This window comes from Vanacampus margaritifer, chromosome 6, assembly GCF_051991255.1.
Source record: "Vanacampus margaritifer isolate UIUO_Vmar chromosome 6, RoL_Vmar_1.0, whole genome shotgun sequence".
Classification (NCBI taxonomy): Eukaryota; Metazoa; Chordata; class Actinopteri; order Syngnathiformes; family Syngnathidae; genus Vanacampus; species Vanacampus margaritifer.
The window spans coordinates 19,504,914-19,531,837 of NC_135437.1; the positions used below are offsets into that span (position 1 = coordinate 19,504,914).

General features: G+C 42.5%; 1 protein-coding gene and 1 long non-coding RNA gene across 4 annotated transcripts in view; one reads left to right on the plus strand and one right to left on the minus strand.

Moving 5' to 3' along the window:
* Nucleotides 1–1,523: 1,523 nt before the first annotated feature.
* Nucleotides 1,524–26,924, plus strand: part of tle3a (TLE family member 3, transcriptional corepressor a) — a 30,868-nt gene continuing 5,467 nt past the window's right edge. Inside the window, exons 1-12 of the mRNA XM_077567533.1 lie at nt 1,524–1,963; nt 2,378–2,503; nt 3,053–3,153; nt 3,325–3,388; nt 4,684–4,728; nt 13,268–13,330; nt 14,771–14,845; nt 20,592–20,825; nt 23,355–23,357; nt 24,096–24,218; nt 25,597–25,647; nt 26,699–26,851. Of these exons, the coding sequence (XP_077423659.1) occupies nt 2,480–2,503; nt 3,053–3,153; nt 3,325–3,388; nt 4,684–4,728; nt 13,268–13,330; nt 14,771–14,845; nt 20,592–20,825; nt 23,355–23,357; nt 24,096–24,218; nt 25,597–25,647; nt 26,699–26,851 (936 nt within the window). The 5' untranslated portion in view covers nt 1,524–1,963; nt 2,378–2,479. The remainder of the gene's footprint in view (nt 1,964–2,377; nt 2,504–3,052; nt 3,154–3,324; nt 3,389–4,683; nt 4,729–13,267; nt 13,331–14,770; nt 14,846–20,591; nt 20,826–23,354; nt 23,358–24,095; nt 24,219–25,596; nt 25,648–26,698; nt 26,852–26,924) is intronic.
* The window catches only part of LOC144053259 (uncharacterized), an 80,965-nt gene continuing 74,450 nt past the window's right edge, over nt 20,410–26,924 (minus strand). For all 3 annotated transcript variants that reach the window (XR_013294371.1, XR_013294369.1, XR_013294370.1), the window contains one exon: nt 20,410–20,783. This is a non-coding gene — a long non-coding RNA (uncharacterized LOC144053259). The remainder of the gene's footprint in view (nt 20,784–26,924) is intronic.

The window sequence follows — 26,924 nt, forward strand, 5'->3', positions numbered from 1 at the left end:
AATTTATATGTATGACCATAATATTGTACTTAATTATTCCCCATTGACTGCACAAGTTAAAATATGTATAGTAGGCTATTTATGTACATGTATACATTTGGCATGACGTAGCAGTATTTGGAATCATTCACTTACCCCCCACTCGTAATTTATGTTTTACATAGCTAACTATTTAGCGCACTCATTAGATAAATTAAAATTTGCTTTTGCGTATACTATAAATTAATGTTTTATTGAGTGTGTTTCATTGTTACAACATGTTGGTCTACTTACGTTCAATAAGTGTCTGTGCAATGCATCATGGGATATTTTGACGGGCGTCACTACAATTTGGTGTATTTTGGGATACACTTGTCTGCTTACGACTCATTTGAAAAGCTCTACAAAATGGCGAAGTAGCTATACAGGGCGTGATTTTGAGCAGTCATAATAAATCCTCGTGTTTACTTCCAAACATCCACACTGTGCCTCGTGTGTGCGTAAGCTAGCTCGATTAGCATACTGCTAAAAGCTAAAACATTGGCGTCGCTTTGCCCGCGTGGAGGGAAAACTACAGGTTGTAATGTTACAACTGCTTCCTTTTCCTCTTTTGTTTAACACTGGCTCTCATTACCACGTGGTGGTAACAGATTGTTTGAACAGGAGAGAAAAGCCATTCGAAGCTAATTAAGCAGCTATTGCAGCCTCTATTCACAGGCAGAGGACCGAGGAGCACAGGCATTTGTCAGCGCTTGACCCCGCGTGGTATTGATTGACAACGCCGCCGCGTGACTGACAGGCTCCGCGAGTGCCGGCCAATAGGAAGGCGGCGAGTAAGTGCGCCGCGAAGCTATTGGACGAGACGCCTTAAAGCCACAGAGGCGACCCACGTGGGGCGCAGTAGGAGCTTCAAAACAAGGCGTCGCGGCTCAGACATGGCTGATGTTAATATCAGACAAAGGCAATCGGCTGTCCTCTACACTGCAGCGCGGCTAGCAACCTAAATTAGCTCAGAGGGCGTCCGGGATGTATCGTATAAACCATCACGGTATAATATGTGAAAAAAAAACAACTCAAGGCTCCGCCGCTTTAATTTGATCTTGGATCGATTGGTCATTAACGTGTCCTTCACGGTGTTGTGGAGAGCGGCGGGAGGGAGCAAAGCGTCTGATTTGAGGCTTTTACTTCACATATGTGGTCGTAAACCGTGTCACGTCGAATCAACGTCTCGCACACAAACAAGTTCATTTCGCTTACGCGGAGATACGTCAAATTAAAAATGCGCGCGCACACCTCCCACCCCTCTCCCACCGGTGTTGGTCTCACCCAAGAAAACTTTGATTTGGGCGGCAAACTAGCGCGCTAATGAGGACGCGCAATATGTGCTGTCTCGGTCCAATTTGAATGGCTGTTGTTGTGTGTGTGTGTGGAGCAGCCAGAGGCGGGGCGAATACCGCCGCGCGGTGACGTCATCTGTATACCGCCGTCACCCCACGTGGGGCCGCCGCCCTCTGATTGGCAGATGTGGCCGTCCTTTTGGCGAGTAATCCGATTGGACAGATAGGCGCTTTCACGGTAGTTCAGCCCCGCTGCCTGTGTGTGGCAACCGGGCTAAACTGGACAACTGAGGGGGAAACGCGAGATGGTGGAGAGCACCATGTTACGCTTTTAAAGAATCTCCTCTTTTTTTCTCTCTCTTTTTTTTGAACGCGGAAGGAGCCATTTCGGAGTCGTATTTTCGCCGCTCTTTCGGGGATTACGGCGGCCAAATTCCTGGGAGGTTGGCGGTGGAGGCTCGCCGAAGAGAAAAGTAGTTTTGTTCGAGCTCCGACCGCATCGCCTTCGTCGTCTTCTGCCCGCTGCTCCCCCCCTCCCCTCCCCCGGTGTGGCCGGCTGCGCTCCGGAGACAGGATGCTCCGCCACGCTGTTGTTCGGACGGATTAAACGAGCGGATTGTAGCCTGCTTTCTCTTCTTCGGTGACGGGTACGTGTCAAAACGAGCGGCGGGTTCCATTTTCTCGTCTTTTACGTGACATTTTAGGGGGCAGATCGAACGCGCGCTCGGACGGAAGATTGCGTCGCTTAATTGTGGTCGCCTGGGTTCTGTATTCTTTCTTTCTTTCTTTTTTAAATTAACATCTTAAACCGTAAACGCCAAAATCCCGCGCCATCATTCAGACAGCACCTGCGTAAAAGTGGCTACTCCCTTTTCTCGAGAATCTGTTTTGTGTGTTGTTTGTGTGTACCGCGACCGAATAAGGTCACCCTCGAGGCGCTGCTGCAGTTTCTTTGGTTTCCACTTACTGATTGCATTATTCTCACAGGGATTATTAGTTGCAAACAAAAGTGCGTTTGATTGTACCCCTGGTGATTAAACCGCGTCGTTCTCCCAACACAGGCTATTCACCAACTCCCCCCTTCCCTCCACCGACAAGCTGCCTGCTCGTTTCAACCATTTTGCCAAAGGACCTGCAGAAATAAACAAAGGGTTGATTTCAAGATGTATCCACAAGGCCGACATCCGGTAAGAGGCGCTTCTACCTGTGTGTGTGTGTGTGTTGCATTTTTTACGTATTTGTTGGTGGTGTTTGCGCCTAATTGAGTGTCTAGAAGGTTATATTTCAATATGTGGCCGATTCATGCAAGGAAGAGTTTATGTGTTGGTTTGTAATTCGCTTTTGAGTAGATATGGGCGAGTTTCGGGACGATAACCGGTTTTATTTCAAGCATGGTACCTGCAGTGGCGGCCGATACTCTTATGGCCATTTAGGAAGTCAAAATTAGGAGAATAGAAAATTATTATTACTGTAATTTTAAGGAAAATAATCTTTATTCGGATATATATATCTGTCATTGGTACTTACTGTTGAGAACTAAATATTGATATTAGTCTGAAAAAAAAGTGGCATCTAACATCCTTACTTTCATGATACTATTTGATGTTCAGCCCATTCATTGTGTTGGTAACAATCCCAAGGTGTTAATGTCAAGATGGGAACCATTTTGTACTTGGCTCTTGCACAAAGTAACACTAAAAACTCGTGACTATGTTTTTCTCGTCGTTGTATTTCAGGCTCCTCACCAGCCTGGCCAGCCCGGCTTCAAATTCACTGTGGCGGAGTCGTGTGACCGAATTAAAGATGAATTCCAGTTCCTCCAAGCCCAGTATCACAGGTACTGTTGACAAAAGATGTCAGCGCTGACTCGCTCGCAGCACATTGCCAGGTGAAGGTTAATATTTGGTTGCACGCGGAATGGAAATGCCGTGTAATCCGCTGCCAAGTGGCTAAGTGAGTTATGCAAGTGACAGAGCGCCTGAAATTGACACCTTCTCTCCTATTTTAGCCTTAAGGTGGAGTATGACAAGCTGGCCAATGAGAAGACGGAGATGCAGCGCCACTATGTCATGGTAAGATAATGTTGCCACGGGCAGCAATTACGGGACCAAATTGCACGGCTTGTTGAAGAGCTCGTTTGGGTGGAGTGAGTGAGTGAGACGACCTCCATTGTGATCACCTGCGTGGTTGTCAGGGTGGCTCGAGTGTCACGTACAGGCCTGTGAAATCCCCCAGGAGGGTTGGATGAAGCTGCTTGTTACGAGGGGGGGAGGAGGTTGACTGACAGCCAGGCGGCGGTAGGCTGAGGCTCCATTAAAGCGCACCCCTGATCTCCAAGAGTCGACCGCGGCGTTGCCCCCCCCCCCCCCCCCCCGTGTGTGCCGATCTGATTATTCTCCTAGGAAACTTGCCGCTCACGCGTAAACGGCGTGTGGGAAAATACGCCCCAACAAAATGGAGGTGCTCACACCAGCACAAAGTTCCAGTGTGGATTTGGGAAAACACGGCTGTGCCTGTGACGCGGGATGTTTTAGCTGCCACCAGTGTCGCAGGTAAACACGCGCAGGTTGAAGTGAAAGTTTCTTTTTTGAGAAAACATGTCAGGCCGACAGGGAGGAGGTTAGGTAAACACGTGAGGAAGTACGAGGTGTCAGTTTACACTGCAGGGGCTCTGATCGCAGACAGAATGGCTCTCTTGTTTGAGACGCTTTTTTTTTTTTCTTTCTTCAATGCTAATGGACTGAATAATGCATTTGCTTCATCAAAATAGACGCTGACTGGAACTGCCACCTGTGGCCGGCCTGGATTCAGACACACTCTGACCTGGCTGGAAATAACACAAGTGTTGTGCAAACACTTTAGACAGAGCAAATAGACATCTTGGACGTCGGAGCGAGCCTGCCGATCAAAACATTGAATGCTTTGATGCCGTGCGCCATCACTGGAAAAACAGAAAGTCGATTTATTGGCTATTTGTCACAGTTGGATCTGTTTTTGGGGGGTGATCGCGATCTCAGTTGCTGCATGGCTGACACATTTCGAACAAGCGCTCAAGTCGGATATTGATTTTGTCTCTACAGTGGAACTCTCAGGTCAGACACAATACAAACAGGGACACAGATTTAAATTTGAAAACTATTGTCCCCGTATGAACTCCTTGTTAGAAAGAATCCGCTGTGGCCACAAAAAGCAAAGAATGCAAATCACATGCTCACAGTTAATCCTCTGATGGTCATTCTCGGGACGCAAACTGAGATTTGAGTTATCATAGGCGTTTGTCATGACATCAATGCAGTCGAATCCCAAACTTGATTTGACTTCATAGTTCTGTCTGTTAAGCTAAATGTCTTTTCTGTCTGTTTTACAGTACTACGAGATGTCTTATGGACTCAACATCGAGATGCACAAACAGGTAGGTACACTCTTGTTGGTCATTTTGATCGTTTTAAGGATTTTTCTGTGTTCATCCAACTTGCTCGGATGCCATGTGGTCCCGTTTGTACAGTTTTTGGTCACAATTACCCCAAAAACAGAATTGCCATCAAGTTACAATTCTGTCATCCATTGAATTTGTGAGTCAATCAATAGTTTCTAACAGTATCTCATGATGGTTTTGGGTTTACTAATGTTCCCTGTTTCTGACTTTTAAAGAGTTCTTAATTTGGGTTGATGTCAGTGGAGTTATCATTCCTTTATACTAATATCAGTGAAAGTTTCAAGTGGCATATTTTGGAGTGTAGGGTTGAACATTGTGTTGCATGTGAATTATTTTATTGTGGAAGGCATGGTTCCTCTCTCCTTTTTTTTCTCTTTTTTTTTTTTAATGGTAGGACATGTTCAGTTAGAAACTCCCTGACAGGGCCTCAGCATGATTCCAGCCCAAATCCTCACTCGGCCCTCTGCTTGGTGGTCGCTATCCACCAATGATCCACAACTCCGTTGAATTTCTATCAGTGAATATAACAGTGAAAATGAGCCTTTCTTTATTTCTGAGCCCCCTGCAAAAGTGTCTTTGTCAGCGTCAGTTATTAGTGGTGATCCTAAATACAGCTTTGCGACTGTCAATACATTTAGATTGCTTTCAAACAAGACCGAAATCTTGTTTTAGTCAAATATCGTGAGCGCTGTAAGGCAATCGTCTCCGAGATAGAAATCCTGGATTTATCTCAGCCTGTTGATTAGATTTACGTAGACTTTGGCTGGCTGGACCTTTGACTTCCTGATTAAAGAGAGAGTATTAACGATCAGGGTCAGGCATGGTCGGTAATTACAGGAAGGAGGACAAAAGTCATTTTGTCTGTGGTTGTGCTCCTATCGTTAGCCGTAAGATAGTGTCTTGTATTGCCTCACAGATCAAACGACAAAATCCTTCAAGCGGTTTCCGTCAAGTTGCGCAGTACATTTTTGTTGTGAGACAATTGTTTGTTTACTGTCAAAGGTTGCGGAGGCAATTCGATTAACTGGCACAATGGGCTGGTAAAGGATGAAGCTAGCCTGCAGTGACAACAAACTGACTGCAGTCTGTTCATTGGCGGGTTAGTAAAGACAATCGAGCGAGCAAAACACAGACTGTACTTCTGTCTGATGTGTGTTAGTATTTGTTCCAATAAGTCGAAAACGAGTCAGGACCGACAATATTAAATGTGTTAAATAATTACGCCCGAAAATCTTTGTGAGTGGGGAAAGCCGACATCACCTCAAGGCATTTGACTTGGTGGACTGAACGGAATGTAGCCTATCAAAGTAGTGCCCAGACCAACGAACAAGGGAGTGGCGGTAAATTAAACAAAATACTTCCTGATGCTGTTGTTTGTGTGTTTGTGGCTTCCCCAGACGCCAAAGAGTATTTTCCAAAGCAATTATTTTCTTGCCGATATCGCCATCTTACAATGCTCTAAGCTCCGATCCTCTTTGGAAGCACTCTGGAAACTTTGGGACATATCAGCAAGTGTCTTCTTCGTTTTTGTAAGCTCGCGTTAGACGATAGATTACCTCGGAAGACTTGATTTCAAGATCAATGATGGAACAGTATCTTTGTTTTCTGTGTTGAAATTATCGGAGCAGACCACAAACTATGCGACCAAATCTGTTTCAATGCCTAATTTTCTATTTTTCTGTGTGGGGTCTTTGACGTCTATAGCCGTCTATGGCAGTGAATATGTTAAGATTCCAAAGAGCCTTATGTGCCTACCAGATTTGTGTTCTTAGTTCTTGACCTTTCATCTACTTTGTTTCTTGATTTGGTTTCTGACTATTGTTGTTTCTACCTGGTTCTTGTTTTTTTGACATGGTTCTTAATAGGTCTTATATGTGGTTGTAGACCAGGTTTTGGACTGGTTTGTGATATGGTTCATGACTTGACCATTGGCATGATTTTTGATTGGTTCTGGATGTGTTCAAGACTCGGTTCTTGACCTGTTTCACTTGGTGCTTAACTTGATTTCTTTTTGTTGTTGTTTTTATCTGGTTCTTGACTTGGTTTTTGACATGGTTATTTCTAGGTCCTACACATGGTTCTGGACCTGGTTGTTGACTGTTTTTTTGACTTGACTCTTAGCATGTTTTTTGACTTCTAAACGTGGTTCTTCTGGATGTGGTTTTTGACTGGTTGAAGGCTTGCTTCTTGACCTGTTTCACTTGGTGCTTAACTTGATTCTTGACTCTGTATTTGCCTTGATTCTTTAAGTATTTTAGTCTTTATTTGGTCCTTGACATTGTTTATGATGTAGTTCTAGCCAGAGTTTTGACTAGGTTATTCACCAGATTTGAAAAAAAAACCTTATCTGTATTCCAAGCATTACACTGTTTCACACTATGATGATGTGACCATATATATTTCACTGACGTAACTATCATCATCCTGCTTACACACCCTCCAGTGGAAATGGAAGCTAAAACTGCACCATGTCGGCTGAAGTGCATTAAACACATGGCTTAAGTCCTTCGATTCCCTGGTGTTCAAAGCAGTGTGCTTGTCCCTTCCCCCGCGATCACCCCGCTCGGCTAATGACAGTGCCGGAGGCGTGGGGTGATCCATCAGAGTCTGGGCCGTGTGTCACGCTGCCACATGTCTGTCAGGGCCGGGGCCACTCTGATAGCTTCTGTCAGGCACTTATCGCCAAACAGAGGGCCGGCGAGGGGGATGGGGGACGAGCAGGAGAATGGAGACTAGTTGGGAGGAGGGGCGACAACCCCAGCTTTGTGTAAACAGGTTAATCGACTGATCCATTTTAGCGGCTGACTTTTATTTTATTTATTTTTTTATCAGAAACCTCAAAAGAGCTGCTGGAAGTGCTTGAATAATTTATGAGTGGGGCCCTAACCTGCTGAACGGCGTGTTTGTGAGCAAACCGTGTGACCCCCTTCCATGCAGCTCGCCTAGCTTCTGCTTGGGCGGGTGGGGGGGGGGAGTAGATGGCGAGCGGTTAACAGGCGAGGCAGGGATGGATTATTGGACGCGCACAAGCATATTACTTTCCTGCAAGCAGAATTTATTCCACAGTGAGGAAATCCATTCCTATAACCGTGCCTTAGTTCCTCGCGGCGCGCCATAATTCACATTTCGGCATGCTTACACCAACTCCGACCGACTGAAGCGATGATGCTATCTGATCCCCCTCGACATCATATATGACGGCACGGTACATGCGACGTCTACCTGCAGTCGTCATTCGGGAATGAGAACCGTGGCTTGTGGGATTTTTTGCAGCAAAGTCATCGTAGCAGCCGGGCCAAAACAAACATGGTCAGCCAGAGGACTTGTCTGCTGTGTACATACAAAAGAGGCATGTAGAGGAAAGTGCAAATGGACTACATTTGAATAATCTTAGCCTGCTGGTTGTTGGGCCCATTTAAATAAGCCACGTAGCATTTTAACAAACTGTTACAGAAGAAACTTTGGACTGGCGTTGAGCTGTTGAAATATTCACCATTTCAAGGGCCTTTCATGTGACGCTGTTGTTTACCAGCATTTAACACAGTGGCTCACAGTGTAAATATTGACTACACATTCGTTAGGACCATGGGGCTGTTGTAGTCTAACACTCTTCCCACAATGTGTGACTTGCGTCTAACTTAGGGGTTGAATGATTTTGGCAAATAATTGAATTCCAATTATTATTTAATCTATTTCTTCTTCTTCTTCTTATTATTATTATTATTATTATTATCATTATCATCATCATTATCTGTTTCATCATTCTAATTAATCTGTGTTGTGATATTTGCGAAAAACTAGAGCTTGGACGAACAGCAAAGATCCACATTCACTATTCGTATTGACGTTAGCCAACGAATGACCAAATCAACTTAAATGGCACTTTTGCCGAAAAACACATCACAGTCCAACAAATGGTAAATCCATTTTATTCAAAAATGGTAAATGGAGTGCATATAGCGCTTTAGCTTAATTTTATGATTTTGATTTTATGTTTACAAATTATATTCACTTATCTCATTCAAACGTGTAGAAGTGTAGCCTAAACCGCAGCGTTAAAAAACAGAAAGATTGAACTTTTTAGTTTAAAATAACTTACTTTAGCCTCTATGATCCTGCGCCGTACCCTGGCCAATGGTAGAACAACTGATGCTTTTTCTCTTTTGTCCCATTTTAAATCGATCTATGTTGCTACTCGCCCCATCCTTGTTAGCGCTAAGCTAGTTTCTCGCACCCTGCGTCCATGTTTTCAATGTCCCTTTTGTTAATTGCTAGCATGGCGTTAGCCGGCCAAATATTCCCATAGCTACTTATGGGCGTCCACTCAAATAAACCGTGCACGTAGATACGTCGCGTACAGAGACAGACAATGTTCTATTATGCGCTCTGACTCGAATGGGGAGAATTCTGGTTTGGCGTTTGCTCCTTAATTCGAGTCACTACCCATTTATGCACAAACCTACAGTGAAGAAATATGTAAACATGTGGACTGCTCTTCCGTGGAACAGAGGTGGCAAATCCAGGTCCAGAAAGTAAAAACCCTGCCACAGTTTGGCTTTGGCCCCTGATGTTAGCTAGCTAGCCAGCAGGTAAACAAGCACCATGGGAGCTATCTAGGGAACTAGCCAGCTAGCGCCTGAAAGTAAAAACCCTGCCACAGTATGGCTTTAGCCCCTGATGCTAGTTAGCTAGCTAGCTCTCTAGCGGGTAAACGAGCACCATGGGAGCTAGCTAGGGAGCTAGCTAGCAAGCGAGTACCTGTGGCTAAAGCTAAACCGTGGCAAGATTTTTACTTTCAGGACCTGGATTTGGCACCTCTGTCGTGGAAGGATATTCAAAATGTGAATTGGGATAAAACTTAAGCAGTTTTTGTCTTCCAAATGAAAGCCGGTCCTGTTTTTACTAGATATTTGTTGTTTAAGTGTTATCTAATTCTCCATCTGCTTGAAAAACAGTGTGACTAGGGATTCGTGCATCTTCGACAATTTGGTGGCCCTTTCAATCCAACAGGTCAAGTGCTGTTTGCCAACAGATCACGTGACCAGTTGTTTCCCCCCTCGTTGTTTAATCCTAGTCAGTTTCTCGACTGGGTTTTCCCTCTGCTGACGGCGCCGGGCCGACACCTCGCTGCATGCCTCCGACAAGGCAGCTGGAGAGTGCTCTTAAAGTGGTGCTACACAAGTCCGAGTACCTGTAATTGTGTAGTAGCGGCGTAAAGCTGGCCTCTCAAGGGCAGAGCTGTCATCTGCTGAAAGTGACAGTAACCGCCCGTTTTTATCTGTCAACGGAGCAACAACAGGGAAAAACTCCTCCCAGCTCTGCACTATATCTTTTTTTTCTTTAAGCGGTTGAGTCGAGTTGACACCTTGTCTGTGTATTTGCATGTGTGTGAGTGTGAGAGAGAGTGTGCTGCCAGTTGCTGAGGGCCCAGTGGATGAGCCACCCCCTGACCTCTCTCAGCCAGCTGTCACGGTGACACTAAGCTAGAGGAACGGGCCGTGCGCTCAAGGCCGTCTCGCAAATCCTGTCAAATGTTGGGCTGCTATTGACATGGCTTATCTCCACAAACACGGATTACGCAGGCTAGCCTGCGTTGCGGCCATTTCTGAAGGCCCTTCTTGAGCTCTGTCCACAGCACGCACTCCAGTGCGTTAATACAGATGCTCGTAAAAGCTTTTTATCTAACAGTCTTCATTGCTGCTTGATCAGTTTGATTATTTTATAGGGGTCAATGTCTTTCTTTTTATGCAGAAAATAATCTACAGTGTGGTCTTAAGGACTGTTGTATCCTGTGGATCTGATACCGCATATAGGATACAATTCTATTTTTATATGTTTGTCACTGTGAAGGCGCGATGGTAATTAAGTTAAGACAAATATGTAAACAGTGTGACATCATACTTGGCAGTAACATAGTAACGTATTGTACAATGCTGTAAATGTTGACATCATTTGTGAACCATGATTGCGATATGTGATTAGTTTTTTAATTTTTTTATTGTACATGTATTTTATTTTTTACAAAAAAGTAATAATACGTTAATCTGTATTAACATAAGAAATGTTTTGGTATTTCTATGTAATTAGCCATACTAAAATAAAGGCAATTTAGCCATTCATTTAATCAAATGGAAGGAAGCTTTTACTTCAAGTCAGGTCAAAAATATGTTCTATTCGCCCCCACTAGTGTAAAACGCAGAATTCTGATTAAATTTGCAATCGTGGATTATGAATTAATCAGAAAAATCCACCCATTTTTAATCCAATTTAGGGGGCAATTTCACGACTCAGTTTGCTAACGTCACATGACCAAACCCAGAAAACAGGTGAGCCGTGATCGGTCGTTACCCAAGCCCTGAGCAACTGTGATGTCGTTTTGAGTGACAAAAGACAAAGACAAAATGGTCACCCCTTGAGATGGATTAAAAGCAGGCGGATTTTGCTGCTTAATTTCAGAATTCTGTGCTACTATTATTCTCACTTTAAAGTCAGAATTTTGTGATCAACTCATTCACTGCCATAAATTCACTATAAAAAAAAGATTATTAAAAATTCGGGGCTTCAGGCGGTTAAATTTTTAATCGTAATTAATCGCATGATTTCAATAGTTTACTCTAGATTAATCACAAATTTTACATCTGTTCTAAATGTACAATAAAAAAAAATCGAGGTTTTCAACCTCTTAACAAAAGTGAAATTAATAGAAATAGTTCAAATGAATTTTTTACTTTTATAGCCGTCAATGGCAGTGAATTAATAAAAAAAGAAAAGATTATTAAAAATTCGGGGCTTCAGGTGGTTAAATTTTTAATTGTAATTAATCGCATGACTTCACTAGTTAACTCACGATTAATCAAAATTTTTATATCTGTTCTAAATGTACAATAAGTTTTTTTTATAGTTAAAAAAAACTTTTGGTAACAAAAGTGGGGAAAAAATGTTTAATAGAAATAGGTAAAAACATTTTTTTTTTTTGAGAAAAAAGAAAAAAAATTGGGGGACGTTTATAGCATTGAATGAGTTAAACTGAGAATCTTGCTAAACTTCTTTTTTTTTCTCTCTCTCTTCAGTGGCCCTAATCCACTTTTGTACAGAATTCTACCAAACAATTGTGGCATGAATATTCGTCAGTAAATCATCAATGAGATTTACCTGTCAGTTTGAATTTAATTGTTCAGACCTAAACAGAATCCGCTTCCTGTCATATACAGGAAAGAATATATGTATGTTGCTGAACAAGATGAAATGACCCCAAAAAATCCCATGTTTCCATCTGGCTGGCCATACTAAGTGGCCATCCATGTTGCAGCTCGGGTCAGCGGGTCTTGTCGTGTTGCACATTACTCTCCAATCTCTCCGGCGCTGCTCAGAGGTAATACGTTAGGCTGCCAAAACAGCCCGGCATTTCTGCCATGTGTCATAAATAAGCTGGCGGCCGGCGACGTACGCTTTGCGTGTGCGTGCGCGCGCTGCTCCAAATGAAAAATCGGAGCAAATCCCTGTGATGTGTTTGTGTTCCGCAGTGGCCCTGGGATGAACTGCAGCTCATAAATTCCATAGATGATGTAGCTTTGGCACTGTTATTTTTCTGCTCCCAGTGCAGAGCTTGAACCTGAACACTCTCATCTCCCATCCCTGGAAGAAAAGAGCAGGCAGAGCAAGCCAGCTGTGCAGTGTTATTACAAGGGGGAGTGGATCACACCCCTTCTGCACACCTCTTCCTCCTCCAGCTGCTTTTCTTTTTTTCCTCAACCCGGCATTCATTTGCAGCATTCATGTGATCGACAGGCCGAAAATTCAATTTAATGACCTGCCTCCAAGCACGTAATATGATTTTAAAGCCTGTTACGGTCAAGGAGAGGTGCCATTTGCATAATGATCCCGGCGAGATAGGGCTGCAGCCGTTGCCATGGCGCTTGGGAGACGGGCGCGAGAATGGAGGCAGGTCTCTGTGGATGGATGCGGAGAGAAGGGGGGGTGGGGGGTTCACTTTTCAGTGACAAATGGACCACAAAAAAGGCAGCGTGGCCTCTAATAGTATGGATGCGTTGGCTGCGCGTCCCCCTTGAGGTCATTACGGCGTGTCAAAATGACACGCATGCAAACTGCCGGCAATGTCACATGTAAGTAAAGCATGAAATTTGCTTGCCGGGGTGTGGTTGTGCGGTTTAACATGGAGGTTAAGTGCAGGACGGTGCACTCTCCAACCGACGAGGGGCGAGAGAGGATCCTCTCAATCCGGCAGCACTCTGGCCGCCGCCGCCGCCGCCGCCGCCACATATCCGTTTAGCATGGAGTGCACTCTCAGCACAGCTGCGCTCCATCCCCCTGGGCTCGCCTAATGTTTTAAATCTTTCAAATGTCAATATCACGCTGTTTAGAGGATGTTGAGTCAAGCAGTTCTGATTGCCGCAGTAATTGACTTAATCGGTGTAAACATTAAAGGCGGGGTTACGCCAAGCCGCTGTCTGTTTCATATTTTCACGTCAGCTTTCGCTCCTCTGTTGTCTTCCAGACGGAGATTGCCAAGCGGCTCAACGCTATTTTAGCGCAAATCATGCCTTTCCTGTCACAAGAGGTAAGCTTTTAATGTAGCGCTTCAACGACATCACTTCACACTTTCAAGATAAAGGCACTTGATGCCGACATTGTGGCACTTCACCATGAATACACAGTGGAACCTCAAAAAGTCCAATATGGGAATGCTGGTCCACCTTTTGATTTGTTTCGATTTCAAACAACTAATTGACTATGAAAGTAATCAATTACTTTGATAATCAGTTAATTGTGTACAGACCTTGTTTGATGTAATTGTCCAAATCCTCAGAAGCAGACTTATCTTTGTGAAATTTATAACAATGACCGAACCAGTAACATCGTACAACACCCCCCCCCCTTTTTTTTTTTTTAAATCACTATACAAATACAAAATAAACACCAATCATTGTTTAATAAACAGGAAAAAATGCTTTTGTAATAACTTAATTTTTTTTAAAAATTCGATTTACGGACAAAATAGATTGATGATTATGAAATGTATTATGTTTAAGTATCATTTTAACAGCTTCAATTGTTATAGAAGAATAAGTCACCCTCTATTAACTCATTCAGTGCCATTGATGGTTATAGACGTCAAATATTAATTTGAACTATTTCTATTAGTTTAACATTTTTTCACTTTAGTTAACATGAGTATGAAAACCTTGATTTTTTTTTTAACATTTAGAACAGATATCAAATTTGTGATTAATCGTGAGTTAACTCATGAAGTCATGCAATTAATTACGATTAGAAAAACAATAATCCCCTGATGCTCCTAATTTTTAACAATCTTTTCTTTTAAATCATGTCAGCCGATTTTTTAATTGTAATCAATCGCGTTACTTAAATTGTTAACGATTATTCATAATTTTTTTATCTGTTCTAAATGTACTGTAAAAAAATTTTTCTAGGTTTTCATACTCTTAACAAAAGTGGAAAAAAATGTTAAACTAATAGAAAAAGTTAAAATGAATTTTCCGTCAATGGCAGTGAATGAGTTAATATTACAACCTAAAAACAGTAAATCTCGAAACAGCCCAAGCATCAAGAATTGATTGATTGAATTTCTTTTTTTCTGTTGAGCCACTCGAAATCAGAAAAGTAACTCAAACGCCCATAAAGACATTAAACATCTGTTGTAGTTTGACTTGCGGAGGCGGCACTTCATCATCAAGCCACCTAATTACACACTACACTCTCAATTTGTGTCGCGGACACGTCAACCAAACACAAATTTGAGTCTGCTTATTTCATACATTCCTCTCGCAACAACATTGGTCAAGCTTGTTTTTATTTCTGGTCCCAAACTTTTGTACCCATTTCCATTCCATCATTTTCCCTTAAAATATAATGTTCAAATTTCTCATCACGTTTGAGGTTCCACTGCCATTCGCGATGACACTGTAAATGAAAACAAAGTGCTCGATTCACAGATGAATGCGTGTCCTAACGCGTCTCTGTTAATGTCTTCCCACAGCACCAACAGCAGGTTGCTCAGGCAGTGGAGCGGGCAAAGCAGGTCACTATGACTGAGCTGAATGCCATCATCGGGGTACGTGGACTTCCCAATCTGCCTCTCACCGTGTGTACCCCCTTTTTTTATTCTTTTTTTGACCTTACCGTGCCTATAATGCACAATACGTATTTGTGAATGCTTTTTATGTTTCCTATGCTGTCCACTGTTGATGCCAGACGCGGCTTTGAGTTTGAACAAAGAAAATGTTAAAAATCGGATTCATCGATTATTAAATCAACTCATTCACTCCCAGCCATTTTCACTGAAGCAACCCCTTTTGCTCCCGGCTGTTTTACTGGATTTTGACTGATTTTGCAAAGCCCACACAATATTGTGTTCTATTGCTGTAAAAACATGGAACTTACCATAAAAAGTACATTTCGATCTGTTTCCATTTTGAAGCAATTAGCATTAGAATATAGCTAAGTTTCATCATTATTCACAAATTAAAACAGTGGGGGAAAGAGCTTTTTGCAACATGACCCTGGTTAATCTCTTATACTTTGCTGCCACCTGCTGGCCGTTTTTGTAATAAACACCATTGCCTCAAGCATTCTCTTCAGTTCAGAGGCTGCATCAAAGCCTTCTGTATGCTCTAGCTTAAAAAAAAGTTTAAATACGTCTTTGGGAGCATGGTAATATTTAAAATAGAACATATTTATACATTTTTGGGAGCAAATGAGTTTAAATGATCGTTAGTTGCAGCCCTAATATACATATATAAATAGCTATTTCTATTTCTTGAGTGCTAAATTCCATCTGTGTGCGTGCATAAGTGTAGCTGTGAACTCTTGTGTTGCTTCCGCTTGGGTCTCTGTGGCGTCTTCACTGCCTTGTTGTGCGATTTTATAAATGAGAGCCTGAGAGCTCTCGAGAATCCTCCTCTCAGCCAGTATTGCTTTAATTGGTTAAGGTTTTAACGAGGAGCCTCATCCCTCACTGCTGACCTGGATAGCTGTGGGAATTAAAAGGCTGAGGGTGAGCACAACAACACAGCCGGCTGAAGCCGAGGCAACGCGCACGGCAATTGGCCTTCGCCACGCCTCTGCTGCGCACAAGCCCGGCACTCGGTTGTTCATCACCGCCTTAAAAATCACCATCTGGTCCTCATTGATCAGCGCGGCGGTGATTGGTTTCACCCTCACGCTATCAGTGATCGACTCCACTTGCAGAGTGTTTAGCGAAGGCTGGCCTGGCCATGCAGGCTGATTGGATGATTGCTATTGGAATTCAATTGATGCCCCCCTTGGGGACTTTTTGTTCAGGGATGATTTCTCCACAGAATTTTTCTGGGGAGGTGTCTTGAGACTATGGATTTGTGTGGCTGTTGGACTGAACCAGATGTTTTATTACACTTACCGAATGCCGCTTGGGTGTTGATGAAACCGTACTGATCCGAGCTACTACTTAGTTATTTATTTATTTATTTTATTTTTGTACATGATTATTTGATGATCTGGCCAGTGTGTAGCGCCATCTACTGGTGAGGAAGACTTACACCATGTCAGATTTTTTTGGGGGCCCGTTAAGTATCAGTGGCTGGTATTGGTACCCTTCGTGAGCACTTAATACCTTAAAAATGGCCAGTACATTGAGACAATTCATCAATGGATACCATGTAGCCCAATCTTAGCATCTTGTTTGGCACCCACCCTATTGAAGCAGTCAGGCCGCCGCCCGAGTCCCGCTGGCCGCTCACGGTGCAAGAACCGGTGATGTAGCTACTGTATGTTTTACGAACACCTTCCCATCAGTTATTCATTGAGGAGAAGCTCTGCAAGGCACGCCAAAATCCTCATGCATATTGTAAAGCAAGGTGGGGTGAAAGAGCGTGCCAGGCAGCCTTCAGGAGATGGCTCCATGCCTTATTGATGGCGCTGAGGGCCATTAATAGGATGCAAGTAGGGCAGCTGCATGTGTTGAGATGACTGCGAGTGGTTCCAGGTTGAGTCACTAATAGGCCAAATGCAGACCTAGCCCAGATTTACTTTTCCTGCGAGTATGTGAAAATGTCTTGTGAAATTGATGTTAAATTCAAGGTCAGGTGTTTCTTTGCGTTTTTTGCTTGGTAATAATTTGAGTATCTCAATTTAAAAAAACAAAATAAAAGCTAGAGGATTTTTTTTTTCTGCCTTAAGTTGCCGTTTATTCAGTGACAAGACAGTCAAGTTAGCAATAGCACTGCTATGCATGATGGTAGCAAAGCACGCTGTCATTTTGGTGAGAAGGCCAACTAAATACGGTCATCAGTGCCCTGGTATGCTTTTATATTGAAGTTTTCGTGGCAACGCGTGGTGGCGTACTTGACTTGTCTTCTTACCGACTGGAAGGTGGATTGTTGAAGCCCACTTGAAGTTTAAATTGCCACTAAGCAACTTCAACGCATCATCCTGAAATTATGTTCAGTCGCTAATTAAAGACAATAAATAAATGAATGAATTTCGCTGACATTTTAGAAAGTGGCAAGTGAATTTGAAACGTTAGCGGCTAGCTGGTAGCCTCTAGCCGCACTCGCTCAATGGCTAGCTGCTAGCTGCTAGCCACCAGCCGTTAAGCGAGTGACCTATTTAGGCTGGTTGGAAGACGGTTAGATAGACAAAAACTACTCTACACACTTTTGCTGACACTCTGACACAGTTGTACTTCCTACTTGTCCATTTTTATTCAGGCTTACTAAAAATAAAAAAAGACAGTTTTAGCCAGCAAAATCGCTACTGTGGTTCTGACATCACTTTTTCCCCGTAGTCCAAAATCTACTCTCTAGAGAACAAAATGCAGTTAATGCTACATACAGTTAAAATTTATGGGAGAAAATAAGTTGATTACATAAAAATGAAAACAAAAAAATGTCGTTCATTATTAAGTGAAATGTATTATTTTCTCTTGGACAATTGTTCTTTAACCTAGCAAAAAATATATTTTATCCAAATACTTGATTATCTGATAGAATTTTCAGTAGGATAGCCAAATGCCAAAATATTCTAGCTTTCCAAATGAACACTACTCAGCTAATCAAGCTAGCAAACAAGATGACAGATCGTTGTATGTGCGCTTTTACCAAGTCCAAAAAGAAAGTGTCTCCTTATCATGGAAGATTAAATTTGAGGAAACAGAACAGACTCTTTTATTTATTATTGTCTTCATTTATGGTCCTCTAATGAGAGCTGTTGCTGATCAACCATGCATATTAGCCATCAGTGGCTCATTAAACACAAATGAGCAAGGATGGCTCTCGCCTGCTGACGACCCTTCATTTCCATGGACGCGATATTACAACGCACTCGCTGTCCTTATTTTTTCTTTGCCCCCCCCCCCCCCCCTCGCTCGCCTGCACGTACAGTACTTTGTGATTGCATTCACATATGCGCTGTGGCAGGGTGTCCAAACTACGGTCCGTGTGCCATTTGTGGCCCGCCATCCATTTTTTTGTGGTCTGCGGCATATACTAAAAGTTAACAAAATTTGTTTTCAAAACACTTTGGTAGAAAAAGATTATTTCCTTTTAGAAGCAAAAATTGCTTTTTCCACTTTCTGCTCTGTGTCAAGGTCCGATTTATGAACATTAGTTATCCTAAATGTTTTAAAAATGGTCAGCTTTTACCTTATGGGTCTTTAAAATGATCTGTCATTGCTTTTTGGGGGACATTTTTATTGATCTAGTGCTTTCGGTTGACTACTAAAGAGTTGAGTATTTATATCTGTATCGGTCTGAACGAAAGTGATATCGAACAGCCGTACATTTTTCTGTATGCGGCCCTCAAGTGAAAGTATGGACAGCCCTGCCTGCCCCGTAGGACGAATGATGAGGTCATGGCAGCCATTTTCCCATTCAGGCCTCTCTGCTTCGAGGACAGATACCGGAAGAATGAAGCAATTAATCCAAAACCTTGGCCGTGTGCTGTTTCACCTCCTCGATCTTTAGTGCCTAATATTGGCGAAATGGCGATAATGGCCGCTGATTGAAGCCATTCTTGTAAAAGCGAGGAGGTGCACGTCGTAACAGCGGCTGAATTATTCAGCTGGCTCGCAGACGGGTAATAAATTGCTGATGTTTTTATTGGTGTCTCAGCTAAGTATTATTTAACCTTGCTTTAAACTGCTTACTTCCATGCTAAGGGGCTTTTAACTCCCATCCATTTCCCTGTGCCTTTCAAATATTGATGGCGAATATGGGAGGGTTGAGTGAGTGCCAGCGTGGGACCCCCGGCCCTCCAAACGCACACTCCAAACACTCAGAGTGAGACGGCCGCACTGCCAAGCTCTTGGCACTTAGTGTTCCTTCCTTCGGTCTTTTTAAGTTTGCCCGTGCAAATGATTCATGTTCTGTTAATGAGTATGATGGGAGGGAAAAGAGGCTGCTTTGGGGGTTTTGGAAGCGTTTTAAAATCAGGTAGTTGTTTAGCTGACAGATTCCTACACATCCTCACATTGCTGAAGAGGATTGCTCACTGAGTGCTGCGGTGCTGCAGTGCACTATTTTACCTGAAGTGAAATGTTTACTCTCCATTAAGTGCAGGTCGACTCAAAGTGGCTCTTTGTCGTTGCCGTTTCTTTCACTCGACGTGCTACTGCTGCTGAGCAGTAGAGCGTCGTGTTCCCTGAGTCTCGTGCGTTAGTTTTGTAGACGGGGGAGAACACAAGTCAGGATTGCAACTCTCGTGTGTCCACAGTCTAAAAATAGCACATTCTCACCCTACCAGTAATAGAATGTGTCAATTAGGGCTGTCTCTGTCGAATACTTTGATCGAATACTGTAATGGGATCAAATTTTATTTTGGATTACAAAACCATTACCCCCGATTTCTGTTCACTAACCAAATGGTTGTTGACTATTGGCTTTTATTTATTTATTTATTTTATTGTTATTATAATTAATTAATTTTTTAATTTATTTTTATTTATGTATTATTATTATTGATTATTTTAAAACAAAATTAATGACTTACTATTTTTTATGATTAAGGGCTATATAAATAAACTTGACTTAATGGTTTTGTCATTGCTTTCCAAAGTAAAATCAGATGTTTGCAAAAGTCTTATTTTTATTAACAACAAAGGTAATCAGTCGTTCACAAAGGATTGCAGAAATCAGAGAATGATGAATGAATGAAAACAGCAGAGGCCCCAGTATTGAAATCTGTGGAACACCATACGTTCCGTTGTACATGTAAATTCATATTGTACATATTTGTCTGACAAAGTAGGGTGTATCGTCACGAATCATGAGTCATGTGTGTTTTGACCTCCACCAAACCCCTGGGGTTCGATCAAACCCAAGTTAAGAACCACTGGGTTAAAGTGGAAGTCAACCTTAAACATTTCTTGACAATAATATGTTATATGTGACCTCATGAACATGACATTCTGATTAATATTATATTTGTGGAATATGAGTTATGGAGCAAAATCCAGCCATTTTTATCCATCTCAGAGCGCGGCCATTTTGCCATCAGCTCTGAAGCTGAGTTGTGATTGGTTGTTACCTGAGCAACTGTGATGTCATCTTCAGTCAAGTGGCATGTCAAGTGGCAAAATGGCCGCCCCCCCCCCCTGAGATGGATAAAAACGGCTGGATGTTGCTGCTTAACTCATCTTCCACTAACGCAATATTAACCAGAATACCATATTTAGGCTAGTAGGGCTGCATAGAACATATTATTGTCCCCCCCCAAATTTTTGGGGGGGGTTAACATCAAGCGATCCGCCTCATTCCTGTTTAGTCTGTGCTCTCTACTTGCCCTTTCCCTCCGACCCACTTGGTGTCTTGCATGTCGATTCGCAGCAGCAGCAGCTCCAGGCGCAGCACCTCTCGCACGCCGCCCACGGGCCACCCGTCCAGCTGCCCCCGCACCCCTCGGGCCTGCAACCTCCCGGCATCCCTCCCGTGACGGGCTCTGGGTCGGGCCTGCTTGCGCTCGGGGCCCTGGGCAGCCAAGCCCACCTTCCGGTAAAGGATGAGAAGAACCACCACGATCTGGAACACAGAGGTGAGGTCCACTTAGCGAGAGATGAAGGTGTACATTAATGTTGAGACAGCTGCGTAGATGTTCAACAAGGGTAAAACGCGCTCCTGCATCTCCGCAGAGCAGTGGCAGGGCCCTTAGGTGATGCGCACATCCTGTCTGTTCACATTCTGTCGGGGTAATGAGCTGATACATTCCCACAAGCTATTCAACAGCTTTAGTTCGCCCATAAGTGAGGCCCGATGATGCCCACAAGTCGATTCTCGTACCTTCTGTCAGGGGGCATCTGTTATTAAACGCTAACTGGCTTCTTTTTTTTCTCTCTTTGTTATGCTTGACTTGGTCTTCTTCATCGTGACAACCATGGCGATGTTTGCCGCGCAGAGAGCACGGTGAGTGTGAACGTAACAATGACTATTTCTTCTGCAGCATGTGCCAAGATCTGAGGCCGGGAGCAAGGTTATTAAAGTTAACGAAGGCTAACAAAATAACTGAAACAAAAATTGCAAAAAATATTTTTGTCAAAGAAATACAATAAAAAAAAAAGCTTTTTAAAAAAAGAAACTGAAACTACATTTTAAGTTTATAAAAAAAAAAAATGCTATGATATACTAAAAAAAAATCCTTTGTTCTTGTCTCTGTCAATTAATATTCATGAGCTGACAGGTCGTTTTCAAAGTATTTTGTTATTGCTGTATATTAGCACTGAAGACGGAAGGAATTGAAGTTTGCTTTTTTTACATAATACTTAGTGGTCTTTTTTTAAATCTTGCAATCAACAAAGACTCCATATATACAAAAAACGAAAACGAAATAAATAAAAACGTCGTAATGAAATAAAAACTCATGAATTCAAAAACAGGCAATTTTTTCATTTGCCTTAAACATTACCAAACCCATTTCAAGTACCGTGATGTTGCTAGTCCTAAATGGCCACCATCTCCCACAATGCATTGTTGAATGTGGCGGCCATTTTAGGCAAAAAGCAAAGATACCTGACACAGTAGCAGGGTTATTATAGTTTTGGAATTTTTCATTTCAGTTAGTTAGGGTGGTGTTTGTTTTTATTAGTTTTAATTATTTCATAAATACTTGGTTTTAGTTCGTTTCAGTATTATTTAAAAAAAAGTGTATTACTTATGCGCAATATTTAAAAACCACCATGGGAGTGACGTCATCTGAAGGTGCTTTTCTATTGGCTGCTGCTCGATGACGTCACTTTTGTGTGACACACGTCCTTATTCCGGTTAATATCAAAATAAATCTACTTAAAATCGCATATAAAAGAGTCTCCAAAGGCTCATGCATTGAATTAATTACCAAAGACTAAAACAAAGGACATGTTTGCTATGATTATAGTTTGTTTTAGTTGGTGTTGTAAACATAAAATGTAGCTTCAGTTAGTTTTCGTTTTTATTTTATTACGTTAAAATTGTTTTTTGAATTTTTGTTTAATTAGTTTTAGTTAACGAAAATAACCTTGCACAGTAGCCAATGAAAGTAAATAGTATCATTTGATATAATTTTTCTTATACATTAAAAAATATATATCATAAACTGAGCTTCTGCTGTCAGGTTTGTCTGTTTGTGCTACGAGTCCAGGGTGTACCCCGCCTTTTGTCCAAAGTCATCTTGTATAAGCTCCAACTCACCCATCACTGTAATGAGAGCAAGCACTAACAAAAATGGATGGCTGGATACTGATGGTAGGACTTAAAATGTTGAAACATGGAGGAGGGAAAAAATCTCAATCGACAGAGTTAATGGAATCCTCCTTGGCTCATGCCGAGCCTTCCACAACGTTTAGTGCAATTCTGTTAACTGGACGTGTTCAGGGAAGAGCAAAAAATGGAGGAAGCCTCGGGGAAGGCCGTTGGACACGGTGGAAGGATTCTCACAGCTGGCCTGGGAGCACCTTGGGATCCTCCCGGTGGATCTGGAAGGGAGGTTTTAGACGGACGTCAAGTTATCCTCAGCATCTGGATAATCACACGAATGGATGGATTTCAAGTAGCTTTGCATCATTTGATCAACTGATGGAACCCCAAAATAAAGAAGAAAACTTTTGAGAGGAAGGTAAAAAAAGAAGTAACGATTCATGTCAAATGAGGATGGTAAATCCAAAGTGTTTAACTCCACAAGGGAAATGACGGTTCTCATGCCGAAGAGATTAGAAGCCACGTCATTTCATCACAATTACGGAATGACGTGGCCGTCCCCGCCTTAAAGGATTTATTTGATCCCTTCCACCGTCTCCCTTGTTTACCGGCTCACTCCCTCTCCCGCTTGGCACGTGATGAATATCTAGAGGCACAAAAGTGTTTTGATTTCCTGGTGGGCGAACCTTCCATTCCAATGGCCGTGATCTCTGACGGCTTGCGAAATTTGCTTTCTGTCGGCTCGCTCTGCTCAATGGGTTCAGCTATGTCTGAAGAAATAAAACTCCTGGGGCGATTAGCAGGCCTTTTTTTTTTTTGTTTGTTTGTTTCTGCGCTCGGGTCCCAGGTCATCTGATAGCCGAGTGGTGACTTTGGTTAATGAGTCACGCTAAGCATCCCTTTTAAAGGTCAGCCATTATACAGACGGTGGCCTGTTGCCCGGGCTGCCAGTCCGTCGGCCATTGTTCGCTTCTTCAGCCTGCTGCTGACTTGTCCACATTATAGCTTTGTTCCACACGGGGGGGGGGGGGGGGGGGGGGGCGCTGGACCGGGGCCCAGTTCCTCCCATTCTGTTGGCGTTGGGAGCGCATTGTCGGGCCCCGCCGAGGAGCACCGGCCCGTCCCACGGTGCCGTGCCCGCTGGCGACGAGGAGCTCGTCTTTCCGTCTCCGAGCTGACACGGCGCCCGAGCGAGGCAATCAATGCCCGCGACATCCACATCCCCCCCCCCCCCCCCCCCCCCGCGCTCTCTCACGCTTAGCCTGAGTGACTGCAGAGAAAAGGCCCTCTGTTCAGCCACAACACTTTGCTCATGTCCCCGTGAGGTCGTTTGTTGTCCAGCTATGAGAAGGAGGGAGCCCGGCTTAGAAAACAAGCCATCCTCCTTTCAGCTGGGATAATGGCCCGTTCTGTTGTGCGGCCAGAGACGGCTTGTGTGTGTGTGTGTGTGTGTGAGAGAGATTGAGCTTGGCTGGTGTCAGGGTACACTTTGGTGCTGGCTCACAGCTGCATTTTAAGAGTCTGCGGCATCGGTAATTTGGCGAATGAGACGCTTTCAGTGTTTGCCTTGGCACAGGGCGTTCCCTGTGAGCAACTTGTAACGGATGAATGATTCACTGCTAGATGAAAAGCTAATAAAGCCTTTGTTTGCCTTTCTGCTTTCAGAATAACTCAATATCGCCATCCGAAAGCTTACGCACGGCCAGCGAGAAACACCGCAGCTCCTCGGACTACAGTTTGGACTCCAAGAAGCGCAAAGTGGAAGAGAAGGACAGCATGAGCAGATATGTATGTTGCCCAAACGGATAGCGTGCCGCTACGGAAGCATAGAACTGACAATGTGGAGCAAACGTTTTTGACATTACAAGACAACGTATTTGCAAATACGTATATAACCCTCTTAGCAAGTATGTTCAAATGTGTGTGTATTGAAGGAGATATGTTAAAAATCCATACTTTTGCGTGTCCAATCAATCAAATGATGAGATAAGACATGAACAGAGTCCCTGCGCAGGATGATTTATTAAAACAGAGAATTCTCCGGCCACCGGCAACAATTTACATCACGTAAAAAGGTGGAATTAAAGAGTGCCGAATGTGCCCCCTCTTTTGCGGAATCCAGCTTTTAAAGAATCCAAATCAGTAGGGAACACCTATGTCTCCTCCCATCATGAATAAGTAAATATGTTATATAACCGAGTTGCAGCTGTGTTGATCTCTAGACAAAATATACTCTCCGGGTACTTTTTCTCAAAACAATATCTCACAAACAAATTGAGTGGCCGTGAGTGTTGATGCGAACAGAGTCAGTGGTGTGTGTGTGTGCTATTTCGAAGCAGAATATGTTCTCACGAACAGAATGTGTTTTCCCACACTGAGAAGGAATTGTTTAGACAAAACAATGTGTACCAGCTTAGGTTAAGGTCAAATTATACTGAGTTCAACACTATTCCACCTGCTTTACATCTATAAAACATTTCAACATGGTTAATATATGAAATAAAGAATTAAAAATGTTAATAATGTCTAACAGTATATATACACATATATGCCAATACTTTAAAATGTGTTTTCAAGTACAGTCAAATGTATATAGTAAATACGTTTGAACGTATATCCAAATATGTTCAATCATATTGGTAAGTACGGTCAAACGAATAAAAATGTGTTTGCAAATATGTTTAAACATACTGTCTAGGTCTAGGACGTTCAAATGTGTATATACGCACGTACATACGTGTATAACGCTTTCAACCGTATTTGCAGAAATGCTCGAACGTACTGGCAAGTTTTATACGTTAAATATTTTTAAGTACGTTCAAACATAGAAAAATACGTTTGAATGTATTAACAAAACTTTTTGATATATATGCATGTACGTTCTAACTTATATAAATATATTTGAACGCATTTTCAAATAAGTTCAAACATATTGGCTACATTTATTTGTAAATACTGGCAAATATGTTGAAATGAATGTTTTTTTTTTAGCATTAACTTACAAGTACTTGTATTTGTGTTTTCAAGTACGTTGAAACGTATTTGCAAGTACGTTGAAATATCTTCTGAGGTATTTGCCAGTCAAAAATGCAGTTCCACACTTCTATAAACGGCACCAAAAAAAATCCAAATATATTTTTGCTTACATGGAGTCTTCCCTTCGCAGGACAGTGATGGAGAGAAAAGTGACGACTTGGTGGTAGATGTTTCTAACGAGGTGAGCATACAACTTTTCTGACTGTGTTGGCTCTTCTTGGCAACCATTTAAATTAGGAGTGTATGGCAAATATGCCATTTTAAATAATAACCAAATATGTGCATGTCTTTTTTTTTTTTATTGAACCAGTGTACGGAAAGAAGTGTATCGTAAGCAAAAACTACACACTGATTTATTTATTTAAATTTGCTATCGCATGTAAATTCCCACCCAGGCACAAAACTGCTGAACTGCAAAACTAGCATTAAGAGCAAGAACTCACTTTGTGAATATTTTCACCAAATTCAAGTCAAAAGTTTGAATATTTATACTACTGTATGTTTGTCCTGCATGTCATTCAAAATTCCCAAAAGTAATAGGCTAGCTCACTCAAATGTGCATCACCGCCCAAAAATCTCACAAATTACTTAAAAATATTCTCTTCTGTGTGTGTGTTTGTTTTCAATATGACCGTATATGCTGAGAAAACGTGGATTATTAACAATGACGGCACAGAACACGTCTCTGGATTGAACAAGATTGTGTTTTGCTGCAATGTCTTATTTTGAAGATCCGATCAATGACATCATCGCTCTATTGACATTATAACCGATTTGGCATCAAAATACAAAATATCTGCCGATCCAATCTGAGTAAAGTCTACTATTAAACATTAAATATGTCCATGTTTTTTGGATGACACATTTTGAACCTCATCATTCACTTCAAATGAACTGTTAACAGTTCTTGTTTGTTTTTACTTTTAAGATCGGTGTTGTTGATGGTGTCTCTAAGACATTTTTAAATTTGGCGAACATATAATCGGATTCCTATTTTACCTGAAAGATGTCGTTTTCTTGACCTAATTTAGTCCTGGCTTCTGGCCTGGAATCACTCTTCTTCTTCTCTGATGAGAAATGTTGTTGGATTTAGAGGAGCTCTTGAGCAATGTCTGCCACCTAGTGGTGAACACTGTTATTACAATGCAAAACTGCTCCACTACAGTAAATCCTTATACTTTCAAAAATGGATTGAGGGCCGGCTCAGTTGTTAAACTGTCACCTTTCTGCAGGACCCCGCCACGCCTCGGGCCAGCCCAGCACACTCGCCGCCCGAGAATGGCATTGATAAGCCCCGCCCCCCCAAGAAGGACACACCCAACAGCCCGGCATCCGTGGCGTCCTCTGGGAGCACCCCATCGTCCAAGGCCAAGGAGCTCAGTCACGTAAGGCAGCAGGAGTTGCTTCAAACTAGGCCAGAAAGGGGTTTAAAGAGCCAGCATAGGGATATGTCCGAAT